The sequence below is a fragment of the Diceros bicornis genome, chromosome 13, assembly GCF_020826845.1.
Source record: "Diceros bicornis minor isolate mBicDic1 chromosome 13, mDicBic1.mat.cur, whole genome shotgun sequence".
NCBI classification, from domain to species: domain Eukaryota; kingdom Metazoa; phylum Chordata; class Mammalia; order Perissodactyla; family Rhinocerotidae; genus Diceros; species Diceros bicornis.
The window spans coordinates 4,399,656-4,415,048 of record NC_080752.1 but is presented as its reverse complement, the minus strand read 5'-3'; the positions used below and the strand labels follow the sequence as shown (position 1 = coordinate 4,415,048).

General features: G+C 55.7%; 1 protein-coding gene across 1 annotated transcript in view; it reads left to right on the top strand.

Annotated features, from left to right (window-relative positions):
• HIVEP3 (HIVEP zinc finger 3) overlaps window positions 1-14,621 on the top strand; it is a 503,450-nt gene extending 488,829 nt beyond the window's left edge. The window contains exons 8-10 of the mRNA XM_058552079.1: window positions 3,149-3,235; window positions 7,615-8,528; window positions 9,762-14,621. Of these exons, the coding sequence (XP_058408062.1) occupies window positions 3,149-3,235; window positions 7,615-8,528; window positions 9,762-10,553 (1,793 nt within the window). The 3' untranslated portion in view covers window positions 10,554-14,621. The remainder of the gene's footprint in view (window positions 1-3,148; window positions 3,236-7,614; window positions 8,529-9,761) is intronic.
• Window positions 14,622-15,393: the final 772 nt, after the last annotated feature.

Below are 15,393 nucleotides of genomic sequence, written 5' to 3'. Positions count from 1 at the left end.
GGGAAACAGTGCCCAGGCCAACAATGACACCTGCAGCCATTTGGTACACTCCCTCAATTCACAGAGGAGACAGGCCCAGGGAGGGGAAGTCCGGCAGGGCACTGGGCAACACTCAGGGCTGCTCGTCCAGCTCCTGTGACCCACACAGCCTGTCCAGGCAAAGCTGTCTCAGACTCCCAGCTCCTCCCTGCAGCCTCCAGGGCCAGGGGCAGAGGCGAAGCAGGCGTTGGGAGCTGCCTGGTGCCTTCTCCTGGGAGCCTGAGCCAAGACTGAATGGTCAAGCCATCTGCATCACAAGCATCATCTCAGCACCCCTCTCCTCCACACACAGCACAGCAGGTGGCAGAGTTCCCCAGGGCTCAACATCGAGTGACTGTCTTGGGAGGGGTGCTGCACAGGTGTGGGAAGGAAGGAGATTCCACGTGGTGGGCGTCACACTCCGCTGCCATTTTACATGTGTCTTCTCATCACCTCCTCCCAGTGTCCCTGAGAGGTAGGTATTTCTTTACAGTCGCAGAAAGTAGGGCTCAGAAAGTTAGGAAACTTGCCCAAGAGCACACAGCTAGCAAGTGGTAGAGCCCAAGTTCACACCCACGACCCTCAAGCTCCTAGCTCGTCCTGGTTCCATTCTGCTAGTATGGAGTGAGCAAAGCCGTTGGAGTCCTGAGACCTGGTTCCACACAGGGCTCTGTGCTAAGGAGCAGTGTGGCCTTGGCGGCTGGGTCACCATGTTGGTCAACAGGAGCCCTCCCATGCATCCTAGCACCTTGGACAGCCAGTCCTCTTGTCCAGTGGCACCTGGGCCCAGACTTAGAGCAGAGCAGGGAAACCCTGGGCCTGGTGGGAGTTGGGTTCATGGGCTGCGAGGTTCCTTCCAACACTTTGCTTCTGTGATGAGAAGAGCATTTCCCACAGGGGTTATTATGCACCTGACTTGGTTGAATAGAGACCCAGACCTTCCAGGCAGACCATGTGCAACAATGATGTCATGGCCAGAATGGACAGTATTCATGTCCTCCATGTCTGAGGTAGTCAAGGGACAGTGGGCTGGTTCCAGTACCTCAGGGGACAGTTAGCATCTCTGGCCTGTGGAAGACCCCAGCTGTCTTTACCACCCCTTGACATCCTACTCAGGCTTTGCCTGCTCACGACAGTGGTGGCGGAGGCCCATGATGTTGGGTTGGGACCTCTGGGGACCTTCTGGCCCCAGGATGACTCTAGAAGTTATGACTCTGCTCCCCCTTTGGCCAGAAGGTGAAGATCCAGATTTCTGTCCAGTTATAGGAGAAAAATTTGAGGTGCGAAGGATACACGCATGGACCAGGACTAAGGCAAGGAAAAGAAATGTCTCTTCCATCCCTGCCGCCCTTGACCTACATACCTCAAGAAATCCCAGCTTAAGTTTCCCATTACCCTCTCAGCAAAACCCTAAAGTTTCCTTACAATTCTCAGAATGAGTAAGAAGCACCCTTTGGTTCATCCATGGGCTCTCTCCCTATTCACCTACCCATCCATCCATCCCTCCATCCATCCATCCTCCCATTTATCTATTTTAACATCCCTTCATCTAATAGTTTGTCTTCCTGTCCATTTATCTTCCCATTTATTTTCATCTCTGTGTTCCTCCCATTTGTCCTCCCACCAATCCATCCCTCCATCTACCTTCCCATTCTCTTATCTTCCTGTCTGTCTGCCCTTCCGGGTGTATATATGTGCATGCATCCATTCATCCAACCAACCAGCCATTCTCTCATTCATCCATGTCTCCTCCCATCCAGTGCTGCATCCTCCCATGTGTTTATTGACCATCTCTCCTTCCATTTTTTTTCATCTAATCATCTGTCCCCCATCTGTCTATCCATCTGCTTATCTAATCATCCAGTGTCCAATCCACCTGTCCATCTTCTTCCTGTTCTTTCTTCACTCCATATTTCCTCGTACCCACTGATCCATCCATCCATCCATCCATCCACCCACCAATCTTTCTATGTGACTGTTGTAGGAATCCATTCTTCTTTCTTTTATCCATCCATTCAAACTTGCCAATTAAGATTAGTGAGACAGAGTACCCGATTCATGGAACTTATGATTTATTATATGAACGACCATATGGAAATATAGCAATCTGCAGAGCAACAGTGAGCATGTCACAGTTTGAGGTGGCCCCTGGACCCAGAGGAACATCCTGAGACATCTGTGCTGTGTCCTCTGGGGCAGGCTGGGAATACTCTGCCTCTCCCTCCCAGAGTACTCCTGCCTCAGAGCTTTGTGCCTGTGAAGTACTGTGCACATGTGGGGGAGAACTGAAGGTGTTGGTGCCTTTCCCCTGATTTCACAGAGCTCCTGCCCCTGCTCCTCAGCCTGTGGGGCTGGACTGACCACTTGGGGCAGAGCCAGCCACCCCCCGAGGGCTTTGTAGGCATGTTGCTGGGCAGGGCCTTTGCCTGGCCTTCCCTGCACGCACCCCACCTGTGTCTGCATGCACAGTGACTGGGGGAAACTGAGGCCCAGGACATGACTTCTCTAAGGAAGTCAAGGCTTGGGCCCCAGCTTGTGGCTCGCAGGTGCCTGTCTAGCAGACTTCCCTACACTTTCTGTCCTCTCCATTTCTAGCAGCAACTTTGTCCTGGTTTCTCTTCCCAAACCCTAAGATTCTTCCCTGTGGTCTGCCCTAGAAGTGTCCTCAGCCAGAAGGGCATCCTCAGTACCCACCCACCATGTTGATTAATGGGATCCCTGCTGTCATCCCAGCATTTGAGATGACCAATAATCCTGTTTGATCAGTGTCACCGGCTCCTGGGCCCAGAGTTAAATCAAAAGCAGGAAAAATCTATTGCACATGAGTTGTCTTTTAATTTCCTTTTTGTTTGTTTTTTTAACCAGCATCTCACTTCCTCATTATACCCTCTGTGCCCTCACAGCCCCACACCCACTCTACCCAGCTCCTGGTACCGCCTTGAGCGGCAGCTGCAGCTGCACATCCCAGCCTGAGCACCTGGGCAGAGGGATGTCTGGGCCCTGCCCAGCACTTGCAGCTGGCAGGGCCTCAACTGGTCTGAGAAAGTGGCTAGGCCCTGCCTCTGTGAGTCCCGGGCCGGCCCTGGCCTTGCCATCAGCCGAGCCTGAGTCTGTTCTCATTCCTTTCCAGGGAATCTGACTAAGCACATGAAGTCGAAGGCCCACAGCAAAAAGTGCCAAGAGACGGGGTTGCTGGAGGAGCTGGGAGCAGAAGAAGGTACCGAGCTGCCAACGCCCTCCTCCCCCTTCTCCCTCCTCCCCAGGCCCCTGCTCCTTCACCCACTCCTCCACCTCCTCCTCCCCCTTGCCCTCCCCTTCCTTTCTCTCCTCCTCTCCCCTGCTCCCCTCCTCCCCTGCCTACCCTCCCTTGGCCATGCCTTCTCCTCCAGTTTTCCCAACTGCTAGGAGACAAAGGTTAAATTCACAGAACGATCAGCCCACTTTCCGTACACTTACAGTACATGCTGTGCGGCCGTAGCTGTTGTGCATCACTCTCCACTATGCAGATGGGTGCTCAATGAATGTATGTTGAATAAATTAGTACATGAGTAATTACAGTCACCACTGACTGAGCACCACTGTGTGTGAGGCATGTTCTAAACGCATGCCGTGAATTATCTCGGCAACTCCTCACAATGACACTGTGAGGGTCCACACCCACACTCACACCTGCACACTCTGGGCATGGGCCTGACATCTGGGCGTTTTAGAGCTAGAGGCTTTCGAGAGAGCCAAAGCCAAGACCTGACAGCCCCTTGTCACCTGCCAGCCCCATTCCACATCCCAGCACTGCACCTCGGCCGGAGTCCTCCATCATCAGGAGGCACATTAGAACCAGTTTCTGAGAAGACAGGCAGAGGGGGAGGTGAGTCTAAGGCAGTGGGTCTAGCTGGGTACCACCCAGCCTCAGCATGCAGGGAGGAGGCCGGAGGGGCTTTGGCAAGTGGACAGACTGGCATAACTCCTGTAGCAGGCACACCTTTGACAAGACTCCCTAATCAGAATCAGGACTTAGAGTGTGACAAAGAAGGGTGTGTGTGTGTACGCGCGTGCACGTGTGTGTATCTTGTTCTGCTTTTGTTTTTCTGATTTGGGGATGTATTTGCAGTCTTGCAAAAGAGTTAGATCATATTTCCTTTTAGGCGAAATAAATCACCTTTATTGAACAGAACACAATAAACTTGGGGCTATTCCCCCCAAAATGAGGATGTGGGGTTACCATGCTTATCAAGAATGTACATCAGGCCATTTACAGATGTCTCCCTGAGTCCTCATAGCTGGTGATAGAAACTTGTGTCACAACATTTTAAGTCGAGGAAAGTAAAGCTCAGACAGGTAAAGGCACGTGCTCAAGATCACACAGAAATGCAGGCTCTATGCCACCCCAATGCCTGGGGAGCTGGACAGGGCAGGCTGAGCCCTCCCTGGGTGGGCGTCAGGAGGTGGTGACTGGCAGCAACCAAGGTCCTCTGAGGGACCCGAGGCTGGTCCCTGCCCCTCTCCCAGCCTCATTTTCCCAATGAGGCAAAAAAGGATGAGCGTCCCCACCTTATTTGAGGATAAAATCAATGCATTCATTCCAGAAATAATTTCTGAGCACCAGCCCTGTTCCGGGCTGTTCTAGGTGCTGGAGATTCCGCAGCGAATAAAACTGTCCTCAGGGAGCCCACATTCTAGAGGGAATTGGGGCAGTGAACAATGTGGAAGAGGGCAGGGGCGAGTGTGAGGGCTGGGAAGTGTGGGGAGGGACCTCTCTGTTCGTGTGGTGTGAGCAGAGGGGGTGAAGCCAGGGGTCAGGATATCAGCTGGGGGCTGGGGAGGGGCTCTCCCGAAGAAGGAGGAGCAGAGCCGCTGGGGGCCAGAGTCAGAGAGAGGAGGTCAGAGAGACCTGGGGACCTGGAGGTCAAGGAATGGAGTGACGTGTCTGCCTTTCCAGGATCTGGCTGTGTGCAGAGGACGGCCCGTAGGGGCGCGGCTGGAGGCAGAGATCCAGGCTGAGCGCACCTTGGCCTGGGCCGGGTGGGCTGAGAGGAGGTGGAGTAGTGCTGGGATTCTGGGGACATTCCAGAGGGAGAGCTGACAGGTTTTGCTGACACATGAGGGGGCGGGGGGCGAGGCATGAGAGAAAAGGAGCCAAGGGTGACTCCGAGGTTTATAGCCTAAGAAACTGGAAGGATGGAGTTGCCACTTCCCGCAATGATACAGATTCCGGGAGGAGCATGTCTGTTAGACATGAAGTGGCCATCAGGAGCGCAGCCTAGTAGGGGCGACTGCCTCCTGGTGGCCAGGCCAGCACCGCAGCCTCGCCCCTGATGGTGAGGAGGTTGGGCACCAGTGCCACCGTGTGGCCAGACCCCCTCGGCGCCCTCATTCCGTCTCCTCCGCGGTCCCAGACCCGGGGCAGGCGGGGCTTGGTGGAGCCTTGGCGGTGATCCTGGCAGTAGCCAGCAACTCCAGGAGGGCGTTGGGAATGGGCCACCCGGGCAGGGGCATCTCATAGAGCCCTGCAGGAGCCCAGATGTGGGGGCCTGGCAACCCCTGTGCTGGGCAGGGGTCCCACAGCTTCCATCATTCCTGCCCTGGGTGCCTCGGGCGGGCCACTGCCCTTCTCTGGGCCTCAAAGGGCCCAGAGGGTCTCTAGGAGCCTTCCCTGCTGGATATTAGGAGACGCTGGGCCTGACTCTCCCTGCTAGTATCACTACCTTCTGACCTTCAACTGTGAAATGCTCCCCATGCTTTCTGTCGGCTGAGGTTGTGGGGTACTTGAGATGATAACAGCTAAGGTTTATTGGGTAAATACTGTGTCAGACCCTCATAGTCCTCCCAACAGCTTCACGTGGTGGCTTTTATTACTCTCACCCCCGTTTTACAGCCGAGGAAACTGAACACACAAGAAAGAAAGTAAGTTATCCAACATCATAGAGCAAGGAAGGGATGGAGCTGGGGTTCAAGCCCAGGCCGTTTCCTGCTTCTCCATGCGTAAAATCATTTGTAAACTGGCAGTGTAAGAATGCGGGAGTTGTAAGCCTTAGTCCTGACTCAGCCACTACTCCCCGAATTATCTGGGGGCAGCACTTGCCCCCTCTGGGCCTGGATTTCCCCATATGGAAATGAAGAGTGAGGCAGTGAACTCCTGGGGCTGAAGCGGCCCCCCCCTTGAGTCATAGGCAGTGAAGTAAATGCCTGGGGCAAAACTGAGTGGTGTGCTTTGCACCCCACATTCATATCCCGCCCCTTTCCAAGCCCTGGTCCCTCTCCTCTCTCATCACTCTACTCCCAGCAGCCGGCAGACCCCGCCCTTGGCACCAGGCCCTCCCCTCACCTGCCAGCCCCAGCTCCGCCCCATGGTTTTGGACCTGCATCCTCCTGATTGCCCACTGTTGTCCATTTCGTGCATCTTCCTGCCGCATGCTGAGCTATTTGGAAGCATGAATGCTGTGCTTTCTGGCCCCAGGGCAGCTCGGCATGGTGGGGTTCGGACGCCTGGTTGTGCTAGTGGCCTGAGTCAGCTTGTGTGTCTAGCTCTCTTCGTCAGTAGTGGAGTGAGTACTGGTGTGTCCAAGTGAGGTGGTGGGGCTGGCAATGAACCTGGCAATGGGCCAGTAGGCCCCAAACCCTCAGGAGTCTGGAAGGTGGGCCAGATGTTAGCAGAGCTCGCCCCAGAGTCCCGATTGCTGCCCATTTCAGAGACGGCCAGGCAAGACCCACATCATGATAGAGGTGGCCCAGCTGGTTGGGGCTGCCCCACCAGAAGCCAGACCAGGAGGCTGGTATTTCAGAGCTCCACCCGCCATGGGTTCTGCAAAGGGCAGCAGCTCCTCTGGACAAGAGTGGCTGGGATGGGGCCTGCTCGGCCAAGGCCACTTAGCCAAACCCCACGGAGGCCAGGGCCTGCCAGGTGCCATACCAGCCTGCAGCAGCCTGGCCATAGTGGCAGGTGTGTGTTTAGACTGACCACAGCTCAGTGCAGCTGGACCAGCCAGCATGGCCCCTGGGTCCTGGAATAATAGATTTCTTCAGGAATATGTTAAGAGTGACCATAATTATTTGAGCCTTTGCTTTGTGCCAGGCATGCATTTACTCCTCTTTGCAAACCTTATGAGGTGAGACGGTCACATTCATTTGACAAAGGGGGAGACTGAGGCACAGCAAGGTGCCTTACCTTACTCATAGTTAGGCCAGCACTGAAACACTGGTGAAAAAAACCAACAAGGCCTGTCTTATTTGCTGTGGTTCAATCCCAGCCCTACACTTACCTTACTTGGGCAAGTCACTGAATCTCTCTTACCTCAGTGTCCTCCTCTGGAACACGACCGTAACAATAGTGCTGACCTCACAGGATTGTTTGAGGACTGAATGAATTAATGCGCATGAAGCTCTTAGAACTGAACCTGGTGATGGTAGAGACAAGGTAATTATTGTTCACTGCGGTTATTTACAAAGTGTCCCCATGTCTGTCACGTCCCTCATCCTCTTGACAATCTTGTGCCGTTGCCATGGCTCTCAGGCCCAGCTTGCAGACAAGGACACTGGGGCTTAGAGAGGAAGTGCCATGGGGCTGGCTGTGACCCTGGCTCTCCTGTGTTCGCCCCTCAGGAACCAGTGACGACCTGTTCCAGGACTCGGAAGGACGAGAGGGCTCAGAGGCCGTGGCAGAGCACCAGTTTTCAGACCTGGAGGACTCAGACTCAGACTCGGACCTGGATGAAGATGAGGATGAGGACGAGGAGGAGAGCCAGGACGAGCCATCAGGACCGTCCTCAGAGGCACCCCCACCCGGCCCACCGGCCACACTGCCGGCAGACTCCTCGCCCGTTCAGGGCCCTCCACCCCCAGATGCCACCTCTGGCAAGCAGGCCACGTGGGGCAGCTCAGTCTCGGAAGCCGAGCACTTGACAGCCGGAGGTCGCTCCACATCCAGCCAAAGCATCCTGTGCCTCCCCCGGCTGGGACTAGCCCCTTCTGGCCCGATGGAGAAGGACACAGGCTCAGCCCTGAGCTCCACGGCCATGTCCCCAAGAAGGCTGTGGTCCCCGAGCAAAGGAGCGGGAAGCCACCCGCCACTCGCCCACACTCACTCACTGACCAAAAGCGACTCGTCTCCCCAGCGACAGTCGCTGGCCCGAGAGCCACAGGCCTCAGCCCTGAGCCCGCCCAGCCCCCCAAAGGGCCCTCTCCCTTGCGGGTCTCGAAGACTCGAGCTGTCTCCTCTCACCTCCCACCCCCTCGGACGGGAACTGCCCCCTCAAGCACATCTGCCCCCTGAACGCGAGCGTGCCGCAGACCCAGGCTCCCGCAGACACTCGCCCACCAGGAGACGGTCTCCAGGCCAGGCCGAGTCACCACCATGGTCAGCGCTGCCCGGGAAGTGGGCCTTGGCTGGGCCGGGCAGCCCCACGACGGGCAAGCATGGCCCAGGCTCGGGGCTGGCCCCACGGGCTCTCCATCCGCCCGTGCCTCTACCTCACATGCTTCTCGGCAGAAGTCCCGAGACCTGCGCCTCCACGTGGGTGAGTTCCTGCCCCAAGTGGCTGGGCCACTTCTCCCTGGTGGGTGGGGGCTACAAGTCCCCTCCTCCCCGAGGCATCACTCCTGGAGCTAACAGCCCTGCCGGCTCAGGGGCCACTGCTAACTTAGCAGACGTTTACTGGACACCTCTATGCCAGGCAGCATGACGGGTGCCCGAAACCAGCTAACTTAGCCTCAAAAGCAGCAGGGCGTGGACTCTGGAGCTGCACTACCCAGGACTAAGTCCAGGTCCTACCACTCACCAGTGGTGTGGCCTTGGATGTGCATGTAAATACTTCTGCCATTTCCTCCCGCCCCATCCTCATGTGTTCTTTGTGCAGATGGCAGAGCTTAACCAAAATGATCACATCTCCAACACTACTGTCACCAGAGCCCTCAGAGACACCATAGCCAACACCATGCCTGCCAAACCATCAGCACCGTCACTGTCGCCAGCGCCGATGCTATCTCTGCATCACCACACTCCAGCACACCATTACCGCCACCCTGTCAGCTTGATCAGTGTTGTCACATCATCAGCACAGTCACCATCACTATTGTCACCACCCTCCCTGTCACCGCCATCACATCCAACACCCTCCCTGTCACCACCGTCGTGACCCCCAGCACTGACATCGCCGTCATCAACAACTTACCTTCACCTTCCAACACCTTTTCTGTCACCATATTGTCATGACCCAACACCACCGTTCACCACCAACAGCATCACCACCAGAGACTCAAGCTCCTGGAGGAGCATGATCTAAGAATCTTTCCTTGATTCTTAATTTTGGGATCACGTTAAAATTCCTGGTGGCGGGAGAAGGCCAAGAGCATTGAGTGGGAACTCATGTCCAAGGGTGAAGTTGGGTCAAGACCATTTTAGGAACAGGAGAGGCAGCAGAACCAAGATAAGAGAGCCAGGTGCGTGGGGGCTAGGAGGGCCCCACCTCACCAGACCACCCCGGTCCTCCGCAGACACGCATGCTGGCCAGAGGCCTGGAGACCAGGGGGCCTGAGAGTGCTCATGGTCACTATAGGGCTGGGGATGGCCCATTCCAGAGAGGGCACCAGCACAGGGTGTCACCATGGGCAGGGAGTTGGAACTCGGTTCTGGCTCAGCTGGGACTTGCTCTGTGATCTCAGGTGGTCCCCCTCCTCTCCTCTAGGCCTCGAGGTCTCCCTGCGCCCAACACGAAACCCTTGCCTTACCCTGTCTTGTTTTCTGACCCCAGCAGAAGGCCGAGTCCCGAAGTCCCTCCTGCTCACCTGGCCCTGCTCATCCTCTCTTCTCCCGACCCTTCTCTGCCTCCCATGACTTCCACAGCCACATCCCGGCCCGGACAGAGGAGAACATCTTCAGCCACCTCCCTCTGCACTCCCAGCACTTGACCCGTGCCCCGTGCCCCCTGATTCCCATTGGTGGGATCCAGATGGTGCAGGCCCGGCCGGGGCCCCACCCTGCCCTGCTGCCAGGGCCCACGGCACCCTGGGTCAGCGGCTTCTTGGGGGGTGGCAGCGACCTGACAGGGGCCCGGGAGGCCCAGGAGCAAGGCCGCTGGAGTCCCACTGAGAGCTCATCAGCCTCCGTGTCCCCTGTGGCGAAGGTCTGCAAGTTCACACTCTCCTCGGAGCTGGAGGGCAGGGGCTACCCCAAGGAGAGGGAGAGGACGAGCGGGGGCCTGGGCAGACCTCCCGACTGGGAGCCCTGTGTGGCTAAGGTGCCCCCAGAGCCTGTGCCCACGCACAGCCCCCAGACCCCACCCGAGGCCTCACCCCAGCCGCCCCAGGGCCACCAGGCAGAGTCCTCGCGCACGTTGGTCAACCCCGCGGCCTCCACCCCCCCGCCACTGGACCGCAGCAGTTCTGTGGGCTGCCTGGCGGAGGCCTCCACTTGCTTCCCAGCCCGGAGGAGGAACCTCTCTGGGGAACCCAGGACCAGTCAGGGCTCCCCCGAGCCCTCAGGAAGTGGGGGGCCTGGGGCACCTCCACACCAGCCCAAGGACAGGGCCCCCCCGAGCACTTAGCCTCTCTCCAACCGCTTCAGCATCTGGCTTCCAGTGTTCGGCAACAGACGTTTCCGGCCAACTTCCTCGAATCATCTTGCTGTCATGAGCTCCCTTTTCCGTCTGTCCATCTGTCTAAGCAGCTCCTGCCCAGCCCCCATCTGTTATATCTTCCCACATATGCAGTTACCTGTGCCTTCTTATGTATCTTTTGTTGCTTGAAAAGAAACAAACACAACACACCCCTAAAAAAATACAAACTCACGAGGAGTTTGAGGCTGTGAATATTTTGTGCTTTTTTGAGAAAGGGTGTAGGTGAGGCCTTACCCTGGGCCACTGCAGTCGGCAGCCAACCCCCAAGGCTGGCAAGAGGTGGCTATTTGCTGAGGGAAAGGGGATGCACTGAGGGAGAAGAAAAACCAAGAAACTTTTAAAAGACATATAATTAAATGTAAAAGCAAGCACTCCTACGTATAGATGTTTATGGTTCCTATTTATTGCCGCTTATTCCACCCCAGCTAGTGGCCACCCCTCTCTGCCAGCAGAAGGGCCAGCAGCCCAAGGCAGAGGGACACAGACACAGGCAGGGAGACCCCACTCAGCCTCCACGGGCAGGCCCAGAAAACTCCAACTTTCTTTTCCCCAAGAAAAAGAAAATGTTACTTTTCCTAGGATTGCAACACAAAATAATAGGAGGAGGTGGAAGGTAGGAGCTGGTCGGTTCCCCCGGGGCTCCCAGATGCCCAGGTGGTCTGAGTCATGGGCCCATCCTGGCCTCTGACCCGTGGAAATCCCCCTTGCCCTCCTGGCCCCCAGCATCTCTCCTCTGCGTCCCCACCGCTGGCCCCTGGGCTGGGAAAGGAGCCCTGACCATCCATCTCCTAGCTCCTGAGCACCCCCACCTAGGTGTTGCTCTCAGGGCCCCGGCCACAGGCTGCCTTCCTTGCTCTAGAAACTACCTACAAGGCTGAAAGGCCTGGCCCTTAGGGGTCAAGATCCAAGGTGTGTAGCCTTGCCATTCCTGAGGCCAGGGCTTGGGTTTCGTGCCACATGTGGTCCCTGGGGTACGAAGGGCCCTATTTCCTCTTGGGCTGGGCTCCTCCGGTGCTCTGCACTGGACGTTCACAGAGACCCGTTTCTGGACCTTTTCACAGCAGGATCGGTTCCCTCGTCCCCACCCCACGCTGTCAGGCCTCCACTCCCCCCAGGAAGGACCCAAAACCGTGACTGGTGGAAACTGCCCAGGCCTGTTTGTTGACTTAAATCCCTTTTAAAAAATTAAATTAAAAAATATATATATATATGTAAATCTAGAAAGACAGGCTTGTGTTTGATACTTTTTCCAGCCTCCTCAGATTCTCTTGACTTAGAAGATTTTTCAGTTGTCCTAAGTCATTTGAATTCTTCCCCAAAGCAATCAGTACTAGCCGGTGTCTCCTTCCTCGTCCCCATTTCCTTCTTCAAGAAGCTGCCCTGCATTTCCTGGGACACAAAGCTGCTTTGTAAGAACAATAATGTGACCAGAAATTAAAATCCCAGTTGAAATATGCACTTGACTCCAGCGTGTTTTCGCTGCCCTGGGAGAGGTGGGTTTCCCCACCCTCCAGAAATAGTTCCTTCAGTTTCTACAAGGGGGAGAAAGGACGAGGACCACGGTTATGGCCCACCCAGGCTGGTGCTGACGGGGCAGGGGCCCCGGGCCTGTCCCTGGTCCTTAGCCAGACAGCACAAGTCCTGTGCCTGTAGGGGCTCCTGAGCTGTTGAGGCTGCTTAGACAGGACACGGTAAGTGGGGAGGGTCGAGGCCCTTCCGCGAGTGCCCCACGCTCCACCATAGTTCCCTCTTCCACCAGTTCAGGGCTGTCCCTGCTTGGCCCCTGCTAGGTGGACAAACCAGACACAGGTCCAGCCTCCAGCCAGACCACCTTGTTCATTTCCCTTTGGCCTCTCTCAGAGCTAAGACAAAAGGAGGACAATAGGGAAAGGCCTCCCTGGGGGTCCGCTGGTCTCCCGAGTGCTGGAGGTGGGGTTATCAAGCGGTTGCCAGCTGTCTGACCCAGAGTCTAGGGGTCTCGCCCACTCTGGGAGAAGGCCGGCAAGCACTGATTTGGCCTGGCAGGAAGTGGGAAGGAGCCCAGGCCCCCGTCACAGCCCAGGTCGGAGGCCAGGGCTCTCCTCCCCCTCACTTTTCAGCCCTAACCCCTCGGGCTGCCCAATGACTGGAGACTTTAAGCACTGAGGCCTGGGAGCTGGATGAAGGGCATTGCTTCAGCCCAGGTTTGAAATCTTTCCGGGGGAGATCTTCCAGCCCCAGACCTAGGAAGCAGCCTGAGGGTCTGCCAGACCAGCTCCTGCCCTGGAAGTGGCCACGCCCTTCCAGCCACGCTGTCCCTCCAGCTCTCCTGTGCATCCTTCCCCCTGTACTCAGACAGCCCACCCACCAAGGTTTCCTCCCAGAGAGAGCTAGTCATGGATGGTGTGGCCAGCAGGGAGAGTCCTCGGGGCCACTCGGGCCCACAGGCACAGGCAGAGGGGACCCATTTCTCAATGACAGGGACATGATGCGCAAACAGAATCTGGCCCAAAGACCGCCCCACACACAGGTGCCCAGAGGGATGGAATCAATGCCACCGGCCTGGGTCATATGTCACTGGGCACAGCCCTAACCCCCTCTGCCAGACTTTATACCCACTCCCTCAAGCACAGAGCCCCAGCCCACATGCACACCTTCATAATTTGGAAAGACTCTTACTCCGTGCTCTCCCTGGGGCCCCCTGCCCTGTTCCCAGCTACTTCCGCATTTCCAGTTCACCTATGATGTTATTGTCCCCGTTAAGGGACATGGTGGAGAAAGTAGAGCTGACTTGGCAGGGACGCCTGTCACATGCTCTGTTGAAATGTGCGGGATGGCCATTCCTTAGTCCAGGTCTGCTCTGGTCCTTGGGGGTTGGCAGTGGCGAGGAAGCAACTTGACGAGGTTTCAGAGCCACCCCTTGCCTTCTGTTGGGGATTCCAAGCCACTTGGCCCCCAGGCCTACCCTCCAGGATGCCCCGCACTCTCAGCAAGCTCAGAGTCATTTTGGGTACTAACCCTGTTCCTTTCTGAGGCTCCTTTCCCCAGGCCTGTCCCCCCACCCCGACCTGACACCCGGGGCTTACAGTCTGACCCCACCACTGAGGCGCTTCAGGAGGCTGACAGCAGTGAAGGGCCCACTCCTCCACCTCCACCACTTCCAACTTCCAGACCCAGAAGTCTTTCTGCCTCCTCTGCAGGAACAGGTCTCAAAGAATTCGCTTCCAGATCCTTCTAGCCCCGGCTCCATTCTCACCTGGCCCTTCTGAACAGGAACAAGCAATATAGCTGAGCTGAATTGCTCTCTAGTCCTTTCTCCAGACAAATCCTTCTTAGAGCAAAGTCCTGCCAGGGCAGCCATCCTTGGAGACAGATCTGCAGCATCGACCAAGGTGAGAAGGTCCCCGAAGGCCTGTTCCACAAATGCTGCTTCTCTGTCGTGAACCCCGTCCGCTTTCCATTGGCGACCCACTTCGGCACTTACGATCACTTTACTAAACCCAGTGTTCAAGCAAGAAGAGAAAAGAAACGGAAAAAAGAAACGTGTAGGCAAATGTAAGATACACGCTGTCTGTAAGATAACTATTGGCCTTTTTTCTAAAAGGTGTATGTATGCCATACGTGAAATTGTCTGTAGAGAGTTCTATGTTTGACATGGCAATACATTCCAAAAGTCGTACTGTAGATATGTACAGCCGCCACACTGGATGGGGTAGTTTTGCCTGTAATTTTATTTAAATTCCAGTTTCTACACTTGCACCTTGCAATGTCGGTGTGGTATATATCAGTGCAAAAGAAAAAAACTCAACAAAAAATCCATGGAGGTCTAAAGCACAGAGTCTGACGTACAAAAGGGAAAAGTGCTCAGTATTGATGTGTGTGACTTGCTGTAAATTACATCTGTACTGTGAACGAGGAGTTTTTACAAGTATAAGAATTGCCTTTATTACAGCTCTGGCTGAGTGTTCGGCCTGAGGGTATTTTTTAAAAAAAACAGTGCGTTGGAATAAATTTGGAAATCCCAACACAGCTCTGCTTGCCTGGCTCATGGTGTCGCTTGAGGGTTGTAGAACGTCAGAGTTGCAGGGACACTTGGTGTCCCAAGGACTTGTTTTACTACAGAGCAGTCAGGCCCAGAGAAGGCAAGTGACCAGGCCGCAGTCACACAGCCTGGGACTGTTGTGGTCCCTCGCTTCCAGGCCTAGTGAGGAGGCACCGGATACACCGCCATGTGGTTTGGGGTCTGTATTTGTTTCCTAGGGCTGCGGTAACAAATCACCACAAGCTAGGTGGCTTGAAACCACAGAAATTTATTCTCTCAGAGTTCTAGAGGCCGGAAGTCTGAAACAGAGGTGTTGGCAGGGTTGGTTCCTTCTGGAGGCTCTGAGGAAGAGTCTGCTCCAGTCCTCTCTCCTGGCGTCTGGTGGCTGTGGGCGATCCTCGGCCGCCTTAGGTGTGTATCCGCCTCTGCCCTCATGGGGCCCCTCTCTGTGTGCCTCTTCTCCTCTCTTCTAAGGACACGTGTCCTTGGCTTGGGGCCCACCCTAATCCAGGATGCTCTCATCTCGAGATCCTTAACTTAATTACATCTGCCAAGATCCTTTTTCCAAATTAAGGTCCCACTCACAGGTTCTGGAGATCAGGACATGGACTTAATTTTGGAAGGCCACCATTCAGTGCACTGCAGAGTAAGACCTGTCATCAGATCATGATACAGCCACTTACTGCCTGTGTGACCTTGGACGAGTTATGCAACCTCTCTGGGCCTCCGTTTCCTAATCTGTAAAGT